The sequence below is a fragment of the Emydura macquarii genome, unplaced genomic scaffold (genome assembly GCF_026122565.2).
Source record: "Emydura macquarii macquarii isolate MOO-44397 ecotype Brisbane River unplaced genomic scaffold, CSIRO-AGI_Emac_v2 contig_2676, whole genome shotgun sequence".
NCBI lineage: Eukaryota > Metazoa > Chordata > Testudines > Chelidae > Emydura > Emydura macquarii.
Window position 1 is genome coordinate 38,356,098 of NW_027132813.1, and position 22,607 is coordinate 38,378,704.

A 22,607-nucleotide genomic window follows, 5' to 3' on the forward strand; every position below is an offset into this window, starting at 1 on the left:
CTCTGTGGATTCCAAAAACTTCCTCCCTGGGCCACTCCCTAGCACAGCCTGCCCTTCCTGGGCACACTTCTTCACAGCTCCCCGAAAGGAAAGGCCCTGGAGTTCCAGGGAACAAAGCACACGTAAAAGTCCCTTACTGGGCCTACCTGCTCCTAGGGAGGCCCTGGTGTGTGGTTGTCATCTGGCCTCAGCCAGGCCTTCCCTCAGTCAATCTTAGGGTAGGCTGGGACCCCACCTAGCTGCCTTTTCAAGGGGCTAGCACAAGAGGCCCTCCCCTCTCCTCTTCCCAGTCAGCCCCCTGGCTCAGCCTTTTAACCCCTCCCTCCAGGCTTGGCACCTCATGCAGCTGGAGGGGGACAGAGTTAATTGAGCCCACAAGTTCTCAATAAGCCCTGCACACCCAGCACCGCATTTGGACGCTCTGTCACATCTGGTTATGTTAAAAGTTATTTAAATCAAGAGGTAATTAAAAATGCTTGACAGCCCAATCTTGTGAAGTGCTGAGTCGCTCCTTATCACCCTCAGTTGCCCTCGAAATAACTGTGCAGCAGTGGTGTCAAAGTGATCTGGCCACAAGGGCCATTTAAGACAAAATGGTTCACGTGGTGGGCCACACTGTAAAAATATATATAATACTCAAGGGGCAGCACAATGGCGCAGCAGGTAGCGCTCTCGCCTCACAGCTCCAGCGTCCAGGATTCAAACCCTGATCCTGGCTTGTGTGGAGTTTGCATGATGTTCTCCCCATCACAATTGCTCACTCACTTATTCACTTTCCATACCCGCTTAATACTGTATTTTATTATTGATAATAAAATGAAAAAACTAAGTATTTTACTTTCAATTGAAACATCTATTAATATAAAACAGATTTCAGAGTACATAATGCATTACCGCATTTCAACTAAAATTGAGTTTTACTGGGTGAAAATGCAAATTAAATTTTCCTTTTATGACTTCTGCCTGGAAATCTGACACTTCTTCTCTTGCACTAAATGTTTTTATATCTGGTTTTAAGTCCCTAGCGGTGGCCACCCGCAACACAACAGCCAGATGTTCATCTGTAATCCTTGATCTGTGTTTTAATTTGGTCAGGTTCATTGTAGAAAAAAGCTATTCACAAATATAAGTACTTCCAAATAAACTCAGGATTCTTCCAAAAAGATATGCCAATTTGGGGAAGTCTTTGAATGAAACATACTGGTAGAAATCTTGCTGTGGCATTTGACTGAATTTATCCTTAAGATGTTATTTGCACTGAAACTCAATTATCTCCATTTGAAGATCTGGAGGAGCTATTGTTACATCAAATGTAAAGGAATTTGCAAACAAGTGAAACCTGTCTCGATGAGACTGAAAGTCTTGAAATAGGCAGTCAAATTCTTTGGTCAGGTTTGATAATTTTTTCCACTGTAGCACTTGTAATCTTCCATTTGACACCTGTTGCTGCCACAAATTGGGCTTGGCTTTGAAAGCTCTCACCTCTGCATCCATTCACGGCATGATCTGCTTAGGCCCTTGCAGCTTCTTGTTTAAAATATTCATTTGCTCTGTGAGGTCAACAAGAAATACAGGATCCAGTAGCCATTAAGGATTACTGAGCTCCGCAAGATGTTTCCCTGTTTCTGCCATAAAGTCCTGTATTATTTGATGCAAATAAAAAAATTGCTTCGGCACTGTCCCATGACTTAGCCATCGTACGTGGGGAAAATACTGCAAATCATTGTACTGCAATTCCAATTCATTTAATAAGGCATGAAACTGTCGGTGTTGCAAAGACCGACTATGGATGAAATTCACACACTTAACAACAATGGTCATTACATGTTCTAATTCTGCAACTTTTCCACACAATCACTGCTGATGCAGAATGCAATGTAAGAAAATCGGTGATTCTGCATTTATTTAATTTTTGCCATTACACTGCCAGCCAATCCATTGATTTTCCCAGTCATAGATGATGCCCCATCTGTTGTATTGCCTGCTAGTTTCTCCCAAGGTAACGCTGCATTGTTCAAGGCTTCCTCAAGTTTAAAAAAAAAGAGTCCAGTACTGTGGTTGTTGTCCATGCTTGACAAACTTAAAAGCTCTTCAACAACATTAAAGTCATTTGTTACCCCTCTTACAAAAATTGCAAGATGCGCTGTGTCCACAATATCTGTGCTCTCATCTAAAGCAACAGAACATGCACAAAACTCCTTGGCTTTTTTTCTAAGCTGCAGTTTAATATCTTCTGCCATTTCTGTTATTCGCTTAGCAACAGTGTTTCGAGACAAACTGATGTTAGAAAAAGTCTATTTTTTCAGGGCATACTACATCGGTTGCTTTAAGCGTGCATTTTTTAAAACAAATTCACCATCTGAAAATGTCTTGGCGGAGCATGCGACCTCTTTGCAAATAATATAGCTGGCCTCCACAGCGCTGGTTTTTTCCTCATTTTAAGAAAAACATTTCATTGAGACTCCCTAGCTTCTATTGTGTTTGCAACTTTGTTAGCATGAACTTTACCAGTAAATTCAGAATATTTTACTTTGTGCTGTGTGTCATGGTGTTGTTATATGTTATATTCTTTCATTACAGCAACTGAAGTACTGCAAATTAGATGTGTTGCCTTGCCATCATATTCAGTAAAAAAAATACTCATCTGTCCAGTGATTTTGGAATTTTCTATGATCTTCCTGCACCTTTCGTTTTGGGGGTATCTTGACGTATTTTCAGAAAAAGATATTAAATTCTCCAGAAAGTAAAATAAATGCTGTAAGCCTGCACTTTTATAGATGAGCTTCACCACACTAAAATAAAATTGTGTGCCACTCCAGCCATAGGGCGAGGCTGGCCACCGGCCAGCCTGGGGGCAGGGCAGGGTGGGGCAGCAGCGTTCCAGGGGCTGGGAGCACTTGGCTGGCCGTGCTTTGATTGGGAGCTAGGGCAGATGGGCCAGCCTGGGGCGGGGCGGGACAGGGCAGTGCTGGGGTGGGCCAGCTCCAGGGGCTGAGTGTGCAGGCCATGAAAATTAACTCTGCGGGCCGTATGTTTGACACCCCTGCTGTACAGTCATCACAGGAAGTTCATGGGAAATGAGGATTCTCAGCACTTCACAGGATTGATCATTTATGTAGCCATTTCCCAGCAGTATAAAAAGTTAAACCTCTCACCTTCTTCTTTGTTTGATCATGTTTCTACAATACCCAGCATTACCCACCAGAAACTGGAAAACCATCTCAATTTGGCCTCAAATGTGGACGAGTAAAAACAAGGTTTTGCAATGCGTAAGTTCGATAGACATGTTTCCATGCTTTTAAAAACAAAATATTCCAAAGAAAACTTTTGTTTGTTTTGTTTTCTAAACAAACATTTCCCTGCCCTGTGTACAACTGAGAACCTGACAGTTAAATAGACAATAGACATAAGTGAAACTGACTTAGCTTGGACAAATAAAATCAATTGATAGAAATGCAAGCAGCCCAGTAAAACAGTGCTGTGTAAATAGACAGTAAATTGGATAATTTAAGGTGATATTAGTAACTGATTAAGTGTTCCCTATGGTGTTTTTAATTAGATAGTGCCCCTTCAACTATTGCTCCATAGAATTCTCCCATTTAACATAATACGAAACTCTATACTTCCTCCTAAGGATTCTCTCCGTGAGTGTAAATACTTCAGGAGAAGTTAGTCTTTTCTGGAGAACTAGGTTCTCTTTTCTTGGAGAACCAGGAAACAGACGGTCCTGGTGTGCAAACAAGGGTATAACTCATTAGAGGGGCCCCACGGTTGTCATATTTATGAAAAGCAGCAGATCCCAACTGGGAAGCTAGCCATATATTCAGTTGAGAGTGATCTGTCAATCTTTTGTTATATGCAGTTACTGACACACAGCAGTGGAAGAGTAGAGGAAAGGGAACTAATGGATTACTAGTGACCAAGAGTTATTTTGTCTCAGTGCAAGGTGCTGCTAACAGCATTTGTGACAAAAATGTCACAATATTACAGAAAATGCTGAGTTACAAATTATTTGCTTCTCCAATAATGGAGCGTTCCTGATCGCTACAGCTCAGTGTCTGCTCTGTTGACCACTCTGTTAAGATTGCCTAAGATAGCAGCTTCCAACCCTTTCTATACTCTGACCCTCTTCCCCATCCCAGGATTCCCACCACCACAACCTCCTTCCCATTTTAGAATATGGGAACCCTCTGACACGTCTGGGGTTGTGATTCTCAGGGTGAAAACCCCTGCTGTAAGTTACAGTGCTATTTCTAGGCACAAGAATGTAAGCTAGGATAGGCATCAGATAAATACTGACATGCAATGGGGTGGCAAGATAGAAGGGATGGGGGGTGTGTACGGGGTGGAGAGGAGGGATAGCTATCAGGATTCATTCACTTTTTCTGCTGAAGCATGTAAGAATTAGGTGTTTTCTCACCTTCCTTGGACTCTACCAAGCTGATGCTTATTACTCTCATTCTTCTTCTCTCTTCACCTTTTAATGCTGTTCCCGTGATTTCCAGCTGTCCTGTTCTCCTTCTTCAACCCTATTCTCTCTCTCATTTGTTCCTGCCTCCTCTCCTCCTGTTATTCCTCCCCCTGCAATACCCCATCTACTTCCTGTTATAATTGACAGCTGGAAAGCTATGGAGGGGGTGGGGAGCAGACACTTGACATGGTTTGGAGTCGGAGTGGGCAGGGAGTGCCAGAGTTGGTAGTTTGCCTCCAGCCACTCACCATCCCACAAGCACATCCTCAGATGGTGCCGCATAATCATCTGGCTCACACCCGGCCCCACACAGCATGTAGGTGGGCAAGACAAACAGCGGATGGGGAAGCAGCCAGCGGTGCCTTTGCATGATTTCCTGGCAGTTGCCGTTGTTGAACACATCCGTCTCTTCTAGGGCTGAGTACAGATACTGGCCACATGCAGAACACAGCAGACAGCATAGGACACAGCAGCTCCCAGACAACTGAATAAAGAAACAGACATTTAGGCACTAATGCCCTTCCCCGATGATGTACTACTTCTACACAGGCCTCAGCCCTGTTTTCCCTACCCACTGACGGAGGGGAAGCACTAAGACTGCCCTCAATAGAACTGAAGACAGTAATCGAATTGTAGAAACGTAGGACTAGAAGGACTTGGATAGGTCATCTATGCCAGTCCCCTGCACTGAGGCAGACTAAATATTAGCCGGCCCACCCGTCTAACCTGTTCTTAAAAACCTCCAATATTGGAGATTCCACAACTTCCCTAGGCAATTAATTCTAGTATTTACAGATAGGAAGCTTTTACTAACATCCAACCTAAACTGCAATTGCTGCACTAAACTAAACTTGCTGCAATTTAGTCCCATTGCTTCTTGCCCTGTCCTCAGTGGTTAAGAAGAACTATATTACCCTCCTCTTTATAATGACTTATACATATTTAAAGATTATGCCCCCGCTCAGTCTTCTCTTCTCCAGACTGAACAAACCCAGTTTCTTTCCATCTTTCCTCTGAGGTCATGTTTTCTGGACCTTTATTAATTTTTGTTGCTCTTCTCTGAACTGTCTCCAATATGTCCACATCCTTCCCGAAGTGGAGTGCCCATAACGGGACACGGTACTCCAGTTTAGGCCTTCTCAATGCTGAGTAGAGTGGAAGAATTACTTCTCGTGGTCTTGCTTACAAGACACCATGCTAATACATCCCAGCATGATGGTTGCTTTTTTTGCAGCAGTATTACTTTGTAACTCATATTTAGTTTGTGATCCACCATCACCCCCAGAGCCTTTTCTACAGTACTGCTTCTTATGCAGTCATTTCCTATTTTGTATTTGTGCAATTGATTGTTCCTTCCTAAGTATTTTAATAGTTTGCATTTGTCCTTATTGAATTTCATCCTATTTATGTCAGACCATTTCTCCAGTTTGTCAAGATCATTTTGAATTCTAATCCTGTCCTCCAGAGTGCTTGCAACCCCTCCCAGCTTGACATCTTCCACCAATTTCATAAGTGTACTTACTCTCTCTGTCATCATCCAAATCATTTATGAAGATATTGAACAGGACTGGACCCAGGACAGGCCCCCGTGGGACCCCACTGAATATGCTCTTCCAGCTTGACTGTAAATCATCAATAATTACACTGAGTTGGGCACCCACCTTATGGTAGTTTATCCAGGCTATATTTCCCTAGTTTGAGAAAGTCATGTGAGAGTATCAAAAGCCTTACTAAAGTTAAGATACATCACAGCTGCTCCTGCACCCCTAACCCCAAGGCTTGTTACCCTGTCAAAGGAAGATATTACTCTGGTGTGACATGATTTGTTCTTGACAAATTCAGAGTAATGGTCACTTATCACCTTACCTTCTACGTGCTTACAACCTGATTGATTATTTGCCTCATGACAAGTGCCTGGAGTCTGTGCCAGTACATCTCTAATGAGGTGTTTGGTAATAACAGGGGTCTGTCTATTTGATGGAATGGAACCATTTCTTGCACTCCAGGGCTACTTCAACCCTTGAGGTGGGTGCCATGAGGGGGACACAAGTGCCATCAAGAGCAGCCAGTACAGATTGGAAAACTCTGATAGTCTGTTGTGGGATGGAAGTTAATATAGGGCCCACTTGTGCTACCCTTGCTTTCAGTGGGTAGTACCTTATTACATGAATAGCCCCATTGAAATCAGTGAGGCTGTGTGCGCATAGACATGTACTATTCATTGCTAGTAAAGGTGGCCTATGATCAGTAGTAATCTTCCTGAAACTAGTACTCAGAAAACACTCTATGGGCGAGCTCACAGACTAGCTTCAGTTCTGTGCAATGAACTCAGGTGGTTCTCTAGCAGAACCATGTTGCCAGAGGGGGCCTAAGGCACGAGTTGCATTAACCACCACATGTATAAATTGGTTCCTGTGTGGGTTTTTTTTCAAGATACCCCCAAGATCCAGGGTGGTTTGTGTACCCCCATCTCTATCTTTGACATACTTACTTGTGTGCTTATTGAGAGTACACACTCCTGGTTCTGCTGGTCCTGGTGTGGGGATAAATCAGGCCCTGAGCAGGCTACAGGCCTGTACCTTTCCTCCATCGGAGCCTGACCTTAGTCTCAAGCTGGAAGCCTATTGCTGCTTTGCAAACAGAGCTGTCAAGGTCACACATCTCTTGCAATGCTCATGGATCTGACAGCTCTGGCCCACCTGCCTGCATATTGGGAAAAATCTCATGCATAACATGAGTGCCACCCCCAGAATACCCTTGGCTGTTACTAACAAATATGTTCCCTCACCTCCAAGCGGATTGTGTTAAGAACCAAGTGCTAGGGCAGAGTTTTGAAAAGTGCCTAAGTGACTTCAGAGCATATGTTTCATTTCAAGACACTGGGACTTTAAGTGCCTACACACATTTTGAAAATGGAATTTAGGATCTTAAGTCACTTTGGCACTTTTGAAAATTTTACCCCAAGGAATCAGGCCTAATTCTACATTCATTTTACAACTTGATTACGCAGCATGTGAAACTGAAGAAATTAGTATAGCTGTACTATTTCAAAACGGACAACATAAAGCCCTTAGAAAGGACTCTAGTGAGGGAACAGTCAAGACTGCTACAACCAAAATTAGAGAAACCAATTAGGTTTTGGTTCACAGGCGTTGGAGTAGGGCACTGTGTCAAGTCTGCTTCTCAAACACACAAGAATCCTGCTGTCAGAGAACAGGACACATTTCAACATGTTGCCTGCTTACAAGAACAGGAGTAACAAAAACCAATATACTCTTGGAGGTTGGAACGACAGTGTGCAACCTATAGCAGGGCCTTGGAGAGATTTAATATAAGGCTGCACAGAAAGATGGTTTGTTCTACCCATGCTGCAGTTCTCATCCTTATTCTGAAGTGTTTTCCAGAGACCAGAAGAATAGTGTGGATAAAAATGTGATCTTCTTGAAGCTTAAGCACAACTAAGCTGCTGCCAGCATGTAACATTCAGGGCACCAAACAAAATACATATGCAATGAACTTCAATGCAAGTGTGACAGTGATTGTGAATGCCCCCACCGGCAGCTTCTCTCCCAGAAACCTGCTGCTGTCTCAGCACAAAGGCTATGCCTATGGTAGCATGTATAGATACTGCACATTCAGCTAGCACAGGTATAAATGGCAGCATAGATGCTGAGGCACTGCTTAGGCAAGTAAAGACATACAAGAACTGTAGGGTACATATCCTTCAGGGCTTTCTATACATCCAAGCAGTGCCTTCTTTGTCCAACTGCTATATTTAGCAGTGTAGTGTCCCATGGCTGGAGCCTTCCCCAGCTGCTGGGAGCTGCAGGAGCCTTTCCCCACTGCCTCCCCGCCAGAGCTTTTCATTGTCATGTGTAGCTTCACACAAGGGTGGATGCAGCTTGTTTTTCACTGCAGCACATAGCTACACATATCCTACATGCTGCTGTAAAGATAGGCACTGCAAAACGTGAACATGTTGCCCTCAATTCCCTTTAGAGGAGGATTTGGAATGGATTTTGAAAAAAGTACCCATTCAAATGGATTTAATGGCAATCAAACATCTTTAAATTATTAACGCTCCTGTGCACTCAGTTTTAATAGTTTCCTTTTCCAATTTTCATATCCTCACTGCCAGCACCAGAATCAGGGCTAGAGGGAACAATCAGCCTTATTGATTACGTGGAAATTGAAAGGTTTTTTTTTTTTTAAAAGCAGGGTTTTCTTGTAATTAGGCTTTATTTTAGTTTTCCTCAGACTACATCGCTTCTTACCTGCCCAGGGAGCAGCAATAGTCTGGATTCAGTCCATTCAGGAGAATGTAACCAAACCAGTTAGATATTGCCCTAGCCATCCATGCCTTGTCACCTTGAGATTAGACTTGTTGACTGTGCACAACACAACCTACACTGGCTGCAAGTTAGATATTTCAGGGGCTGGTTTTGACTTACACCACCATGTAGTGTTTGGACCAGGACTATCCAAGAGAGAACAACTTGCCTATATAAGGCAATAACTGAAGCAGCTCCAATTAGCACAGGCACTAGGGCTGTCAAATGCTTGGGTTTTTTTTAAAAAAAGGGAAGAGCTGCCAGAATGACAAGCCTCAAGAGAGATGCAGAAGGAGATATGCTATTTTACCTCTGCCTGGATTTCCACTTTGGAGTCTGGGTGCAGTGTGAGGCAGAGCCATATCTCCCATGCTATCCTCTTCTGAATAAAGCACCCACAGAGGAGCATCCATGGGGATGCCAAGGAGGGGAGATGGTGAGTAACCATCACTCTTTTCCATCCTTGCCAAAATTTGGAGAGGAACCCCCCTCCACAAGGGGGGGCTATCCAAGCCATGATCATGCCAACTCTCTCAAACCCTTTACTAGTACCTGGTGGTCATATCATCAGATTTCTGTGCTCTCAAGATAAGTGAAACGAACATGCTTAAAGTGAGGGAGATACTTTTTTAAATGACTGTTCAGAAAATACCCTAACCTTTCCATCTCCATTTAACCTTTTTCAAATGAGCAGAAACAAATCCAACAGAGCAATAGGCAACTCTGTAATTTCTATTTTTGAAAAGTGTTTACTCACATAGTTTGAATAAATTAATTTGAAAATAAAAATTAAGCTACAGTATATATAGTCTGAATATAAATGATTAGAACCACTACAATGCAGGGATTCCTCATTGCATAAGTCTCATTACTTAATGCATGACAACCTGAAAAATGTCAAAATCAATTATATTTCTTTGAAATGAGTAATAACAGTTACTTATACATGACAGCTAATTGAACTTATAATACAGGTTTCCTGACAAATTTCCTGAGTGAACCAAACAATATATATCTTTTTAAAATGGAGAAACAATTCTTGACAGTTGAAGTAAATTATTCATGACTTCTAAACAACACAATTCAGTTTGTTTTTACCAAGAAAAGTTCAGAACAACTTTGTGATAGGATAAATTAAAGTTATGCTACAGGGTAGAGGAATTGGCTACTATCAGTTTATACAGTACATATTTCCAACCCAAAATAGAGAAACAAGTTTAAAAAGCTAGTTTAAAAAAAAAAAAGCTTACCTCAATCCTAAAAGGATCATTTGAACATTTGTCACAAAGCATGGTAGATTAGCATCAAGCTCCATGTAATGCATTAGCCTTTTCTGGTAAGGGATTGTTTGGGGGGGGGGGGGGCGCGCAAAAAAAGGGAGCATCTGGGGGGAGAGGTATTGAAAGTGAAACTAAAAATTGACTTAAATGAGCCATGGTGTGAGTAACCTTTATGCAAGCTTCCTCCACCTCAAGCGCCACAAATACAACTAAATTTTAACCTGAGCTTTTCCTGAGCACAGACTGCCAATTGTGCCAAATTACACGATGGTTCTGGGATGTGGGCATACGTCCATTAGGTCCTAGGCAGTAATTTTCTTTCATTTATCCCTAAATGCATATTTGTATCCAGCTCTGTGGAGCTGAAAGGCAGGTGTATAAAGCCAATGTACCACCTACTCACCCTGCGTATCAGTTTTCACGAAGTTTGAATAATTTTCTTTAAATTGAACATTCTGCTTTTAGTCTATCAGCTTTCTGGCTAATTCACAGCTTCTTTCCAACTGCGAAGAGCAGATGAGGTCTTGGTTGTTCATTTTTTGTTGTTTAAATAAAAAACCTCAAACATTGCTAATGGTAAATAAAAGATTAGTTAGAGTGAGAAAAATCCTTAACCTAGTTTAAAATTGCATATTCAAAGAATCAGGTAAATGTTTTCTTGTGACCAGTTCTTTTATTATAGTCCTACCCAATGGATAGACATTTTTAAAAGTCCATCATAATTACCTTTTGTGTGGTTAAAGCATATTTTTACATCAATGTAATTTGTATTAATTTTGTTTAAAAAGCATTTGGCTACTCTAAGAACTCAATAGTACTCTAGATTTAAAAAAGGTTCTACGATTTTCTTCTAACCTTCCCCACCCAGAACTATTCTATGCATCCAGTCAATGGATATAACACACTGCTACCATGCTGTTCCTCTATCAAAATGCCATAGGATACATTTCAATAATAAAGATAAATAGAAAAAGTTAATGTACATGTTGCTATATTTTACAATGTTTGCATCCAAGCTGTAAACTAATGTATTTTGAACTGACCAGATTTACCCTCAGTTACACAAAAAAAAAGCAACTTTTAAAAACACCAAGGGCATGTCATTCAAAACCATTAAATTGAAGGCATTGAATTTCACTGTGCATAATTCCCTTCCCCTCCCTAAAAGTAGACACTAAAAGTCAGGAACTTTCCCCACCCTCCCCATAATCTCTTGGTTTCCAGGCTTTTCCTCATCTAGAAGGGATTCTGCTGCTGTAACATAACAAAAACAGTTCTTCATTTTAATGCAAACTGTCAAAGCACAGAGAATATGAAATAAACAGTTTGTTTAAAATCAGAATCGCTTAGCTTATAAGGTTAACGAAGTCCTTGGTGACACTATTAGTCAAGAGGTCCTTGGAAAATAAGTCTGATGTAACCCTGTTCGCCAGACAGCTGATGTGCACAAAACGGACAGGCTGCATGAAAAGTGTGAGTACCATGAGGAAGAGGAATTTGGGACCAATATGCAGTTGTCTTTTCAGAGCACACATGTCCACATGGGCTGAATGCATGAGTTGGAGGTCCTGCATCTACATAAAATCCAGCTTCACATCCAAGCCATAGAGGCACATAGGGACCAACAGAGCGGCACATGGGACATTCTCGATCTTTCCCGTCCCTTTCTTCTTTGTTTCCCCAGTTGTGATAGCCATGTACATGGCCACAGTTCAGATACACCCATGGTTGCTTTTCATCTACAACATCTTTCCTCTTCATACTAGGAAATGCTAATGTGTTAAACCCTACAGGGCACTGAGGCCTGGCAGCATTTATTTCCTGTCTTAGAGCTTCCAAGTGCTTCACCGTAGGAGTGCGTGAAAGGCCTTCTGCAGTACGCCACAGCAATGTTGCTCCACACAGATCGATTAATGAGCCATCTTGGAGTTGGTTAGTTTCATTCTCAACCTGGAGGGGGGGGGGAAGGGGAGGAAGAGAGAATGCATAGATGTCACAAAGTTACTTGTATTTTCTTCAAATCCATACAATCGGTTTAGCTATAAAACCCTGCTAGAGAGCTCTGGCCAAGAGGTTCAAGTGACTAGTGATTTTGAGTGCTTAATCTGAGATGCCTGAAAAGAGCTTGATATATAGAGGGTAGGCGCTCAGAACTATTTGAAAATCAGACACCATTAACTACGTCTCAGCACCCAAAGGCACCCCTGTGCCCAATCATCATCAGCTCCTTCCTGACCGTGCATTCAGCTAAGCCAATTGAAGGAAGATCCATAGTTTGCCACGGGAGCAAACAACGTTAGATTTAAGATGGGGTAGTGTATGCACACACGCATATGCACACACAGAGCAAGCAGCACACCAACCTTCCTAAAGAAATGCAGCACAACTTAAAACAAATGAAACATTGGATTAAAAAATTTTTTACTAAGGAAAAAAGTATCAAGACAAGTCTGATTTTATGTCTATGGAATTTTTCTAGACCAGGGTTTACATTAAACTCTGAAACACCCAAAGAACTGTGGGTAAACTGTTTAAAAAAAAGAAACCCTTGAGGAAAGATCCAAGTGACAAAGGAGGGTTAAGCTATTTCCTAACAAACTTTTTTAAAAGCCCACATCATGATGTAGCAAAGCTTCTGCTGCTCACAGACCAACATGCTAGATTGAGCCACTACATTTTGCACAGCAATGTAGATGTGCAATAAAACTAATTTAAGGTCAGATTCTGCCAGTCTTACTAAGGTTTAGTAGCTTTACGCCATGAACCAAAATGAATGTGACTAAATATGGAGTAAGGCACTACAGTGCTTATGTGAATCAAGCATACCCTGGCCTTTGTGTCCCCTAGGTTACAGCCTTAAACAGTGTACCCATATCAAACAAGCAGCATAAAGTGATATTCACTACACTTACCATTTTGCCCCTCTGCTGAGCTGATCTGGTTTCACGGAGGCTGAACACATTCCCACACACTGATATCTCCCTCCACACCCCTGGTTTGGAGTCTTCAGTAAATCCATTGCGTGGATGCATAACAAGAACTCCATTCGTGGTTAACCCATCCATCTGTCCATCGGATGTCTTCCACTTGGCAGCTTTTTCCTATGAAGGATGACAGTGAGAGAGCTTCCATTTATCTGTAATTCTGAGGTATAAATTAGTTTTAATATAAGCCTGCATTGAGCTGGGAAGAGAAAGTGTCTCTTTACCCCAAGAAAGATGTTTTTTGATGAGTCAAATCCTGCAGCGTATATTCTTGCTGTAAAAGTAGGGTTCCGTTCACATATGATTCTGCAAGCAAACCTCGATATAGTGCTCTGTACGGACTGTGTATCTGAATTACTCTGACTTCCAGGAACCGTATCTGTCACTACAAAGTCTATAGGGCTCTCTGTTGACCGGCCAATCTGAGGAGGGAAGAACACACATGACTTAGAAGCTACAGTACAAAATATTTAAACCTAACATTTTAAAATGGACAAGAATAAACCATGACCTTTCAGAAACTAAAGGCATTTTACCACTGAAGACCCTAGCCCCCTCTGAACTGGTAAGTTATTCCACCTCTAATTTGACTGCAGCATTGTTGTAGCCATTTTGGTCCCACCTTTCTGAGAGACTCAGTAATATCTTTTACTGGACCAGCTTCTGTTGGTGGAGGCTACAAGATTTTGAGCTTCACAGAGCTCCACTTCAGATCTAGGGAAGGTAACAAAAGTGTTTGGGCTAAATGTAAGTTGGGACAGATTGTTAAGCATAATTGGTTCACACACACTGTAAGAGACCACTTAAAATGAAGAATGCAATTAAGTGTTGGCAGGAAATGGGGTATGTTACAATTTTTGTAAGTGAGCATCTCCAAGTCCATGGTTTTTAGCATCTAGCAGCGTTATGAATTTAAATTCCCAAGCTTGCATTTTGAAGGTGTGCAGGTTTCCTTTAGGATGAGGACTGAGATCACATATGAAGTGATTGCTTTATGAAAAGTGTTCGTCCACAGGTGATATGGTGTTTTTGTCTTAGTTTTCTATGGCAGTTCATTTGAGAGCATAGTGATTGTCTGATTTCATGCACAGAGTAGCTGTTGGGTCATTTGATGCAGTGGATGAGGTACACTACAGGTTATGATAGGCATGTATAGAACCCATGAGTCTTAACAAGTGTATTGTGGGTGGTATAGATCACTGTAGCAGTGGAGATAGGTCTGTAGGTTTCGCATCTGTTGTCACTTTGAGTTGATATGTCCTAATTGGTTGGGCACTTGTTACTGATGAACCTGACAAGCTTGGATGATTGTTTGAAGGCCAGAAGGGAGGCTTGGGAAAGATTTCTTTAAGATGTGGTCCCCATCAAATATGGGTTGTAACTGTTTGATGATATCCCATATGGATTTTAGTGTGAGGCTGTAGGGGACAGCTAGGGGAATGTGGTCAGTGGGTTTTTTCCCCCTTCTACTGAAACAGGTTCTCCCAGAATATTTGGGTGGCCCTTTCCATGACGCAATCTACTTCCTCCTTGTTAAGTGAAGGTGTCACGTGCATTTAGGTGTGCATCCCAGACTTTATTTTGAGCAAGTTCTGTGGTATCTGAGTGCCTGGCTGTAGATAGAGGTCTTAATTTGTCTGGGGTGGTTGCTGGATCCGTGAAAGTAGGTGTGGTGATCCATGGATTTCTTGTATACAGTCATCTGTGGGTTCCATTGTTGAAACTGATCGTGGTGTCCAGGAAGCTAATGCTAGTGTGGGAGTGTTCTAGAAAGTTGGATGGAAAGTCAGACACCTGAAGTGTGACACCTATCAGTCAGAACCTTCCACATAAGCACCAGGGGCTGGTTTCCCTTGACTACCTAAGTAAAAAAATCTTTGCCTGTGCAAGTTTCTCACCTATATTCAGTTTCCAGACCTCAACCCATCCTTGATTGAAGGCCCCATCTTTCTCAGCTTGCAACAGCTCTGGCCCCTTGTGTCTGTCTAGTAATGGATACCAGAGATGGCTTCAGTCTTGCTTATATCTTCCAAAGTTCAATGACCTTATTTCAAGAGATAGGATGGCCTCATGTTTTTCCCTTCCTGTGTACTTTCTATCTCCCTGTATGCAAATGGGGCTTCCATTGTTCTGATTCCACCAGGCTTAATTTACCTACGAGACAGGTAAATAGCTGTGACATTGCCTCCTATCAGGGAAAGACATGTTACTCCCTTTGTTTGGGCACAGACTGCAAAGCCTAATATCAAGAAATACCCATAATTCCTTATACAGTGTTAATTCATACCTTTCAGAATGACACCGATGACCAGTGTTATTAAATTTCAAATGATATATTACATCACCTTTTAAATAAATATCATGACACCAGTGTGAGAGGTATAGTGAGTATGTCAGACCTGACAAGAGTATAATACTTTAGTTCCAGTTCAGGGGAGTCTTAATAGGTTGATGATGCTGGGGTGTTGTGTAGCATCCATGTAGTGGGACCTGATATCTTGGTTTCTCTGGAGCTGGAGTTGGTTCCACTTTTTGTTTCTGTGTTGGATGGTTGTCACTTTTTTGGTTTATCGTTTTGGGTTTCCTGAATGTTCTTCAGGTAGGCTTCCTGAGTTTTTTCTTCCAGTGTGTTGAGAATGTGATTTTTTTTGTTTGAGATGGTCCATTCTGGAGTATGTAAGGTGAGGGAAATGGTTCCTTGAGGACCTCTAAAATTTGGTATATTCAGGAGGCAGAAAGCAGCCAATAAAAAAAAAAAATTGTGATGAAGTCATAACAGATGAAGACAGGGCTTTCCCCTAGAGGCAGTCAGCCTCAGATCAGCATCAAAATAGTGAGAAAGCGATCCCTTTAATCAGGAAAGAAAAATGGTTGAGCCACTAGTGGCTTCATGAGCCCACCACACATTCCAGTTCTTGACACCAGATTTAGGACCTATTGGCAGTACAGATGTAGAAAGAACACCTGTGACATATTAGTTAGCCTTCCAGTTCTGATGGCGCATTGGAAAGCAGGGTGTTGCTTACTAGGTGAGATAAGGTACGAGAAGCTTGTGTTTACAATGAAATATCCCTGCCACAATAGAACAAGATGAGAAAAATAGCAGCCTGCTCTAATTAAGCACTCTTGAGAAGATAGTCATAGTGGGGGTGGTTTCATCTACATTCAGTGCATTTGCCAAAAAGATAGTTCCCCCTCTTCTGGTGGCAGAATTCAGAATTCAGCCAACTGCTTGCATTCAGTGCAGACCTATTCAACCCCTTTGACTATAGTGGGATTGCATGAAACTAACTGCTCTGTTAGTTGGACGTGTTACAATGCTTGTAGAGTATAAATAAAAGGGTAGTTTTCACCCCATTCCATTTACATTCAGGTAGCCAGATCTAAATGACTGGGGTGCTACTGAATTCAGTAACTTGCTTCCTGGGCTCTCCAATTCCATAGCCATTTATGGAATTGACAGACAACCCCCTCGCCACACCCCAATTTTCATGGTGCAGTGGATTATATTATAACTCAGAACAACACTGCAAAAGTGAGAGAAAGGAGATTAGGTACTCTAGGTAGTCTTTTGGTGGCGGATAGAGGGGTTTGCTAGAGGGGATGTGGGGTGTTAATATATTTCTTCTATTGCATGTATTCTGCTTTCTAGGCAGCAGAACCCATCAGTCCACATGGCCTGCCACAGGTGATTTTAAAGAAGCCTTCACACCACAGACTGCCTGAAGAACATTTTTACAAAGATAGCTTATCGTTATTCCTCCCTCTTTAGAGGACCCAGGGAATCATAGTCAGACTAACGTCAATACCAGAAAGATACTTCAACCAATTATATTAAACAATCCATTTGTAGGCACCTAGAGGATAGTACAGTGATAAGTAACAGTCAACATGGATTTGTCAAGAACAAATCATGCCAAACTAACTTAATTTCCTTCTGTGACAGGGTTATTGGCTAGTGGATGGGAGGAGGTGTAGAAATTTTATACCTTGATTTTAGTAAGACTTTTTACAGTTCCAGATGACATTTTCATAGGCAAACCAAGGATATGTGGTCTAGTGAAGTTACTATAAGACAACTGGTTGAAAATCCATGCTCAGAATAGTTCTCAGTGGTTCACTGTCAAACTGGGAGGACATATCTTGTGGGGTCCCACACTATTCAGTATTTTCATTAATGATTTATATAATGGAGAGGAGAGTATGCTTATAAAATATGTGGATGGCACCACACTGAAAGGGATTTCAAGCCAGGATTAGAATTCAAAATACCCTTGGAGAACTAGTCTGAAATCAACAAGATGAAATTCAATAAATACAAATGCAATGCACTACACTTAGGAAGGAAAAAAAATCAAATGCGCAAATCAGTGGCAGCTATCCCTCAACACAAGGATGATGGTCAGGGAAAAGTCACAGATAAGATTTAAGATAGCTGAAGAATCCAATTTGTGCTCTACAGATTTTTCCACATGACAGGTGGTTGCTTGGAGAGAGTACAACTGTTGGCTGGGATGCTGTACACTTTCCTTCCTCCTCTGCCATTTTCTCTGCCTCTTGAGCAAGGCGATTCTCTTCAAAACGGGCTGAGGCTTGATGTATGATGTGACACCACTGCAGCCTATTGCCAGCCAGCTCTTCCCAGTTTGTGGGGTCAATGCCTCCCTTCTTAAGTTATACTTTCAGGGTGTCCTTGTAGCATTTTGCACAAATACAAAATGAGGAACAACTAGCTAGGCAGTAATACTGCAGAAAAGGATGTGGTGAGTACAGTGGATCACAAATAGAATACAAGTCAACAGTGTGATGTAGTTACAAAAAAAGATTAATATTCTGGAATGTAATAACAGGAATGTTCGTTATATTTAAGACACTGAAGGGAATTGTTCTTCTCTACTCAGCACTGGTGCAGCCTCAACTGGAGTACTGTGTCCAGTTTGGGGCACCACACTAAGATGTGAACAACCTGGACAGAGGTCCACAGGAGAGCAACACAAATGATAAAAGGTTTAGAAAACATGACTCATGAAGGAAGACTCATTAAAAAACTGGGCACATTTAGCCTTGAGAAAAGACAACTGAAGACAGAGCTGACAAGTCTTCAAACATATTAAGAGCTTTTATAAAGAGGATAGTGATCAACTGTTCTCCATATCCACTGACGATAGGACAAGAAGTAATGGGCGTAATATGCAGCAAGGGAGATTTAGGTTAAATAAGGAAAAATGTCCTAATTATAAAGATAGTTAAATACTGGAATATATCACCAAAGGAAGTTGTAGAATGCCTGTTGGAGGTTTTAAAGAACAAGTTACATAAACACCTGTCAGAGATGATCTAAGTATTCTTGGTCCTGCCTCAACACAGGGGGATGGACTAGATGACCTCCTGAGGTCCCTTCCAGCCCTACATTTCTAGGATTCTGTGCTTCCGTTAGTTTCTCTTAGTCCTTTTGCTCTACTATAGGTATTTGTGATTGCACAGCAGTTTCCTCTACCCAGTACAGGTCTCTCCTCCCTTCTAGGATCTTGAAGTGATGTCATGGCCATATTCTGCAACAATAAAACCCTTTTCCACGACTGAGCTATCCAAAAATTAGTTTAACTTCAGCACAGGATTCAGTCAGTGGAGATCAGAAAAAACCACCCCTCATTTAAAAAAAAACAAAAACAAAATCCTCCTCTTCTCAAAAGAGAAGGAAGTTATAAGAGATATGAAAGTATACTGTGGGCCCAATTCTGTTTGTGGAACATCTGTTGTGTATGCAGCCTCCACTGAAGGCAACAGAGCAACTTTGGATTTACAATGGTGTATCAGAAGTGGGCCCTATAGTACAGTACAGAAATTACCCTTAAATATTACTGGACTTTTTTGAAAAAGTTTGTGCTCTTTTTTCATAATAGAAAATAGCTATTGGTCCAACCAGTCACACTTGCATTTCTTCTGCACCTACTAATGGCTGATTGTCAAAGCACTTTGTAAGCATGAATTTTCCTTCAAGCTCCCCTGTGAGACAGTTATCCCTTACTCTCCATTTTATAGAGGGGAATGGAGACAGACAAGTTAAATGACTTGCCCGCAGCCACTAAGGATGTCTAGGACAAAATGATGACTAGAACCCTGTTCCTGGTTCTGGCAGATTAGTCACAAAACACGTTTCACCTTCAAACACTGGAAGAGTCAAGTGAGAGGGTGTCTTGTGCTATATTCTTATAATGGAAAGAAAAATATATACTGCACATGCTTTACATACCTGAAACATATCAGTGTTGCTATCATGTGTGTATTCAACCACCACGGTCTGGGCCCGAGACAAGGTATATGATATGCTATGTTGGTCCTTGTTGCTTATTGCCTATAGAAAAGGAGAATATTTGAGCATCATAAAGGAAAACAAACACTAATCAATTGACAAAGAGGAATGATCAGGTTAAACATAGAAGAGTTATTGTAGTTAGACTGACAAGTCAATGCTCGTGTTATTTTGTAAGTTAAAAGATTGCAAGAAAAAGGCACAAAAATTATGTGGCTTAGCTTTAGACAGACACTGATTTTAAACATGACCCATTCACATAGTACACCATTTGAGTCTTAATTAAATGGTCTAGGTTTAGCAATCAAGAGGTTTTGCATTTTAAAAAAGGTATCACTAGGATGTCTTGGCAAAAACTGCAACACTCAGATTTCCACCCATATCTGGTACCCAAAGAAGAATGAGTGGGGTATGGTCTGATTCAGCACTGCTCACAGAACACACAGTAAATCCATGAGAGATGAATTTGGCCCCCAAACTGGAAAATTCAAAATGTTTTATTATCACCAACCTCCCATTTAGTTATTATTTCAAATATCATTTGGCTTTGGAACAAAGAAGTGAGATTTATCCAAGATATGATCAAGAGTGAGGAGTAATTGAAAAAAAAGACATTAGGTAAATGCTATCTTCACTACATGGCTACGCAAGACACTAATATCTAGAGCTCGGGGACAGACTGAAACCACTCCGTATGGGGTAATGTACAGAGGTAAGTGTGGAAGGAGCCTGCTCTGATTAATTCCTCCTCTCAATGGCTGCCGATAGTTGCAGTGCCTGAACACTCCTGGCTACCACTGCTGCAAGGGGTGGACCCTGAGCCTCCTCCTATGCTTCATCCAGTGGAGTTAACCAACTATGGAAAAAAGTACATGCTATCCTCTCTCTATAAAAAGACCACAACACAGGCCAGTGTCAGACAGACACTACAGAGCTCTACTTGTAGAGATAACAAATAAGCTACGTGGCTTGCAATAACATTAAGGGCCAGGTTATGCCAGGCTGTTGTATAGGTGCATGGAGGGCAGGGGGTGAAGGTTCAAAGAACTTTCTTCATGGTATACCTTCCTCCAGTTCCAGACACAAATCAGTCGCTGCAACCTGGGAAGCACAATACTGCTCCCTTCTACTGGTCCTGGTGAAGCAATCCATGATAGAGCATGGCACGCTGCTTACATGCCTGCTGCATATCTACAGAATACTTGAAGAGGTTGCGCCTTTTGAGTCCCATCCCCTCCAGGATTTCCCCTGGGTGCTGCAGCTTGACACTACCCCCAAAGATGGGCTGGTTACAAACACTATGCTCAGGTTTAGGAACATTGCCAACCTTCTGTTGTGCTTGATGACTACACAAACTCATAGGTGCTAATACACTAAAGGTTGCAGCCCTGCAGTGATGCAGATTACATGGAAATCTGCTCACACACTGAAGGAAAAAAAAATAAAGGCAGGACTGATTCAGAAACAGAACCAACTGGTTCCTTCAACACACTGCAACAAGACACATGTTGCTATATGACAGACACATTAGTCATCCCTACTGTTAGACACATGTTGGCCTAGACACAAAAGCTGCAAAGAATGATTAAGCACGGCAAAGGCTAAAAATACAAATGTGCTGCTGGTAAAACCTCCTCATCCTGAACTTTTGCAACAGCAAAGAAAAAAAAACAGTGAGTTTCATTTTAACAGTCCTTTTATTCACTGATATCATGCAATAATTAGTAAGCTACCTGGACAAAAAGCAGTAAGTGCAACTAGCAAAACAAAGGAAATGGAAATTTACACAATACAGGATGCAAAATATCTAGCAAAATAGATTAAACTTTCAGTTTGTCATCCAGGGCTGTGGGCTATTTGGAGCTTTCTGCAAGTCAAAAATGGCACAACAATGATTAGTTGTTTATAACTGAACAAGTATGTCTTCATTGTCTGCTTGTGAATGAAGTAATTGTGAGCCTGGAGAATAGTGAACTCACAAAAGGAACTGTGACCACAACAACTGAATTACAGCCCCAGAACTAAAACCCTTTTATATTTCTCCCAAATTAAACAAGCACTCCACTATTTTATGTAATTCCCAGATCTAAAGTTTTATGAACTGATACTCCCCATTGTCAGAGCATTTAGAGAAGCTAACAGAATCAGATACTACACCCCTTACCTATGAGAATGTGACCCCATTGGCTCCAATGTGTTTAATCCTAGGTCTGACCCTGAATACCTCCTGTGAGACTGCTGAACATCCTCAGCTCCCATAGGCTTGAGTGGGAGTTGAAGGCACTCAGTAGCTCACTGGAAATACTCCCACTGGAACGAATCCTGCCAGATGTGAAGTCTGCATGGAGCCCAGATAAAGTAACGATTGTTCTTTCAACTGTCAGAATCACCTTTTACGTTTTAAGCTTCATCAGTACCCCTCTCTGTGTTTAAAACCTTCCCCTCTCCCCTTCTTAGGAAGAATCTTAAATTTGATTTTGAACTGGCAACTCTTTTTGTGAAACTCTGCTCCTTTCACCCCCCCTTATGCCATCTGGGGCTGACCTCCACTTGAAGTGGACGGAGCAGAAATGAACTTTCTGAGCACGCCAGTGAGGAAGTGTAGTACACGCAGATCCACATGAAGCACAGATCTATCCCTAAAGTTACACAGACTGTGAAAACAGGAAATCTGAAGTACACCTTGGTAGCGGGCGCTGGAGAAAAAACAAATGGAAAACGTTTTCCAGGTTAACTCCTAGACGTTAATAAACAAACACCCATTTATTTGTGTTATGTGGTGAGGACTGAGCACTGAACTTGTTTGAGTTATATTGTTTCTTTTTCACTAAGTGAAAGGCACCCAGAGCCTGGGATAGACACCTCCCATCCCTTTCCCACACAGCGCCTGATGCTTCCAACACCAGTTTTACAACAGTGTAATTACAATGACCTCAGAGTGAGCTCCTGATTTACACTGGTGTCAGAGAGCAGAATCTAGCCTACAACTAACAAGCTGTCAAGCTTACCTTTGCTGCTTGAGGAGTGCAGGCAATATGCACAGTACTGGGTTTCACCCCATTTGCCTTGGGTCTTTTAAATAAAGCAAACCTACTTTTCCTTCTTCCTCTGTCTCCGTTTGGCAGAGAGCCATTATACCTGCAAAAAAAGCCATTACACAAGATACAATATATGAAGAATAATGGTTTTTAAATACATTTGGACTGATTACTAAAAGTTAGGACTGTC

General features: G+C 41.6%; 1 protein-coding gene across 4 annotated transcripts in view; it reads right to left on the reverse strand.

The window, feature by feature from the left end:
- Positions 1–9,454: 9,454 nt before the first annotated feature.
- PELI1 (pellino E3 ubiquitin protein ligase 1) overlaps positions 9,455–22,607 on the reverse strand; it is a 61,628-nt gene continuing 48,475 nt past the window's right edge. For all 4 annotated transcript variants that reach the window (XM_067565244.1, XM_067565241.1, XM_067565242.1 and 1 more), the window contains exons 3-7: positions 22,388–22,517; positions 19,320–19,421; positions 13,291–13,488; positions 12,995–13,183; positions 9,455–12,032 (exon numbers count right to left, since the gene is read on the reverse strand). In XM_067565244.1, coding sequence (XP_067421345.1) covers positions 11,466–12,032; positions 12,995–13,183; positions 13,291–13,488; positions 19,320–19,421; positions 22,388–22,517 — 1,186 coding nt within the window. In that variant the 3' untranslated portion in view covers positions 9,455–11,465. The remainder of the gene's footprint in view (positions 12,033–12,994; positions 13,184–13,290; positions 13,489–19,319; positions 19,422–22,387; positions 22,518–22,607) is intronic.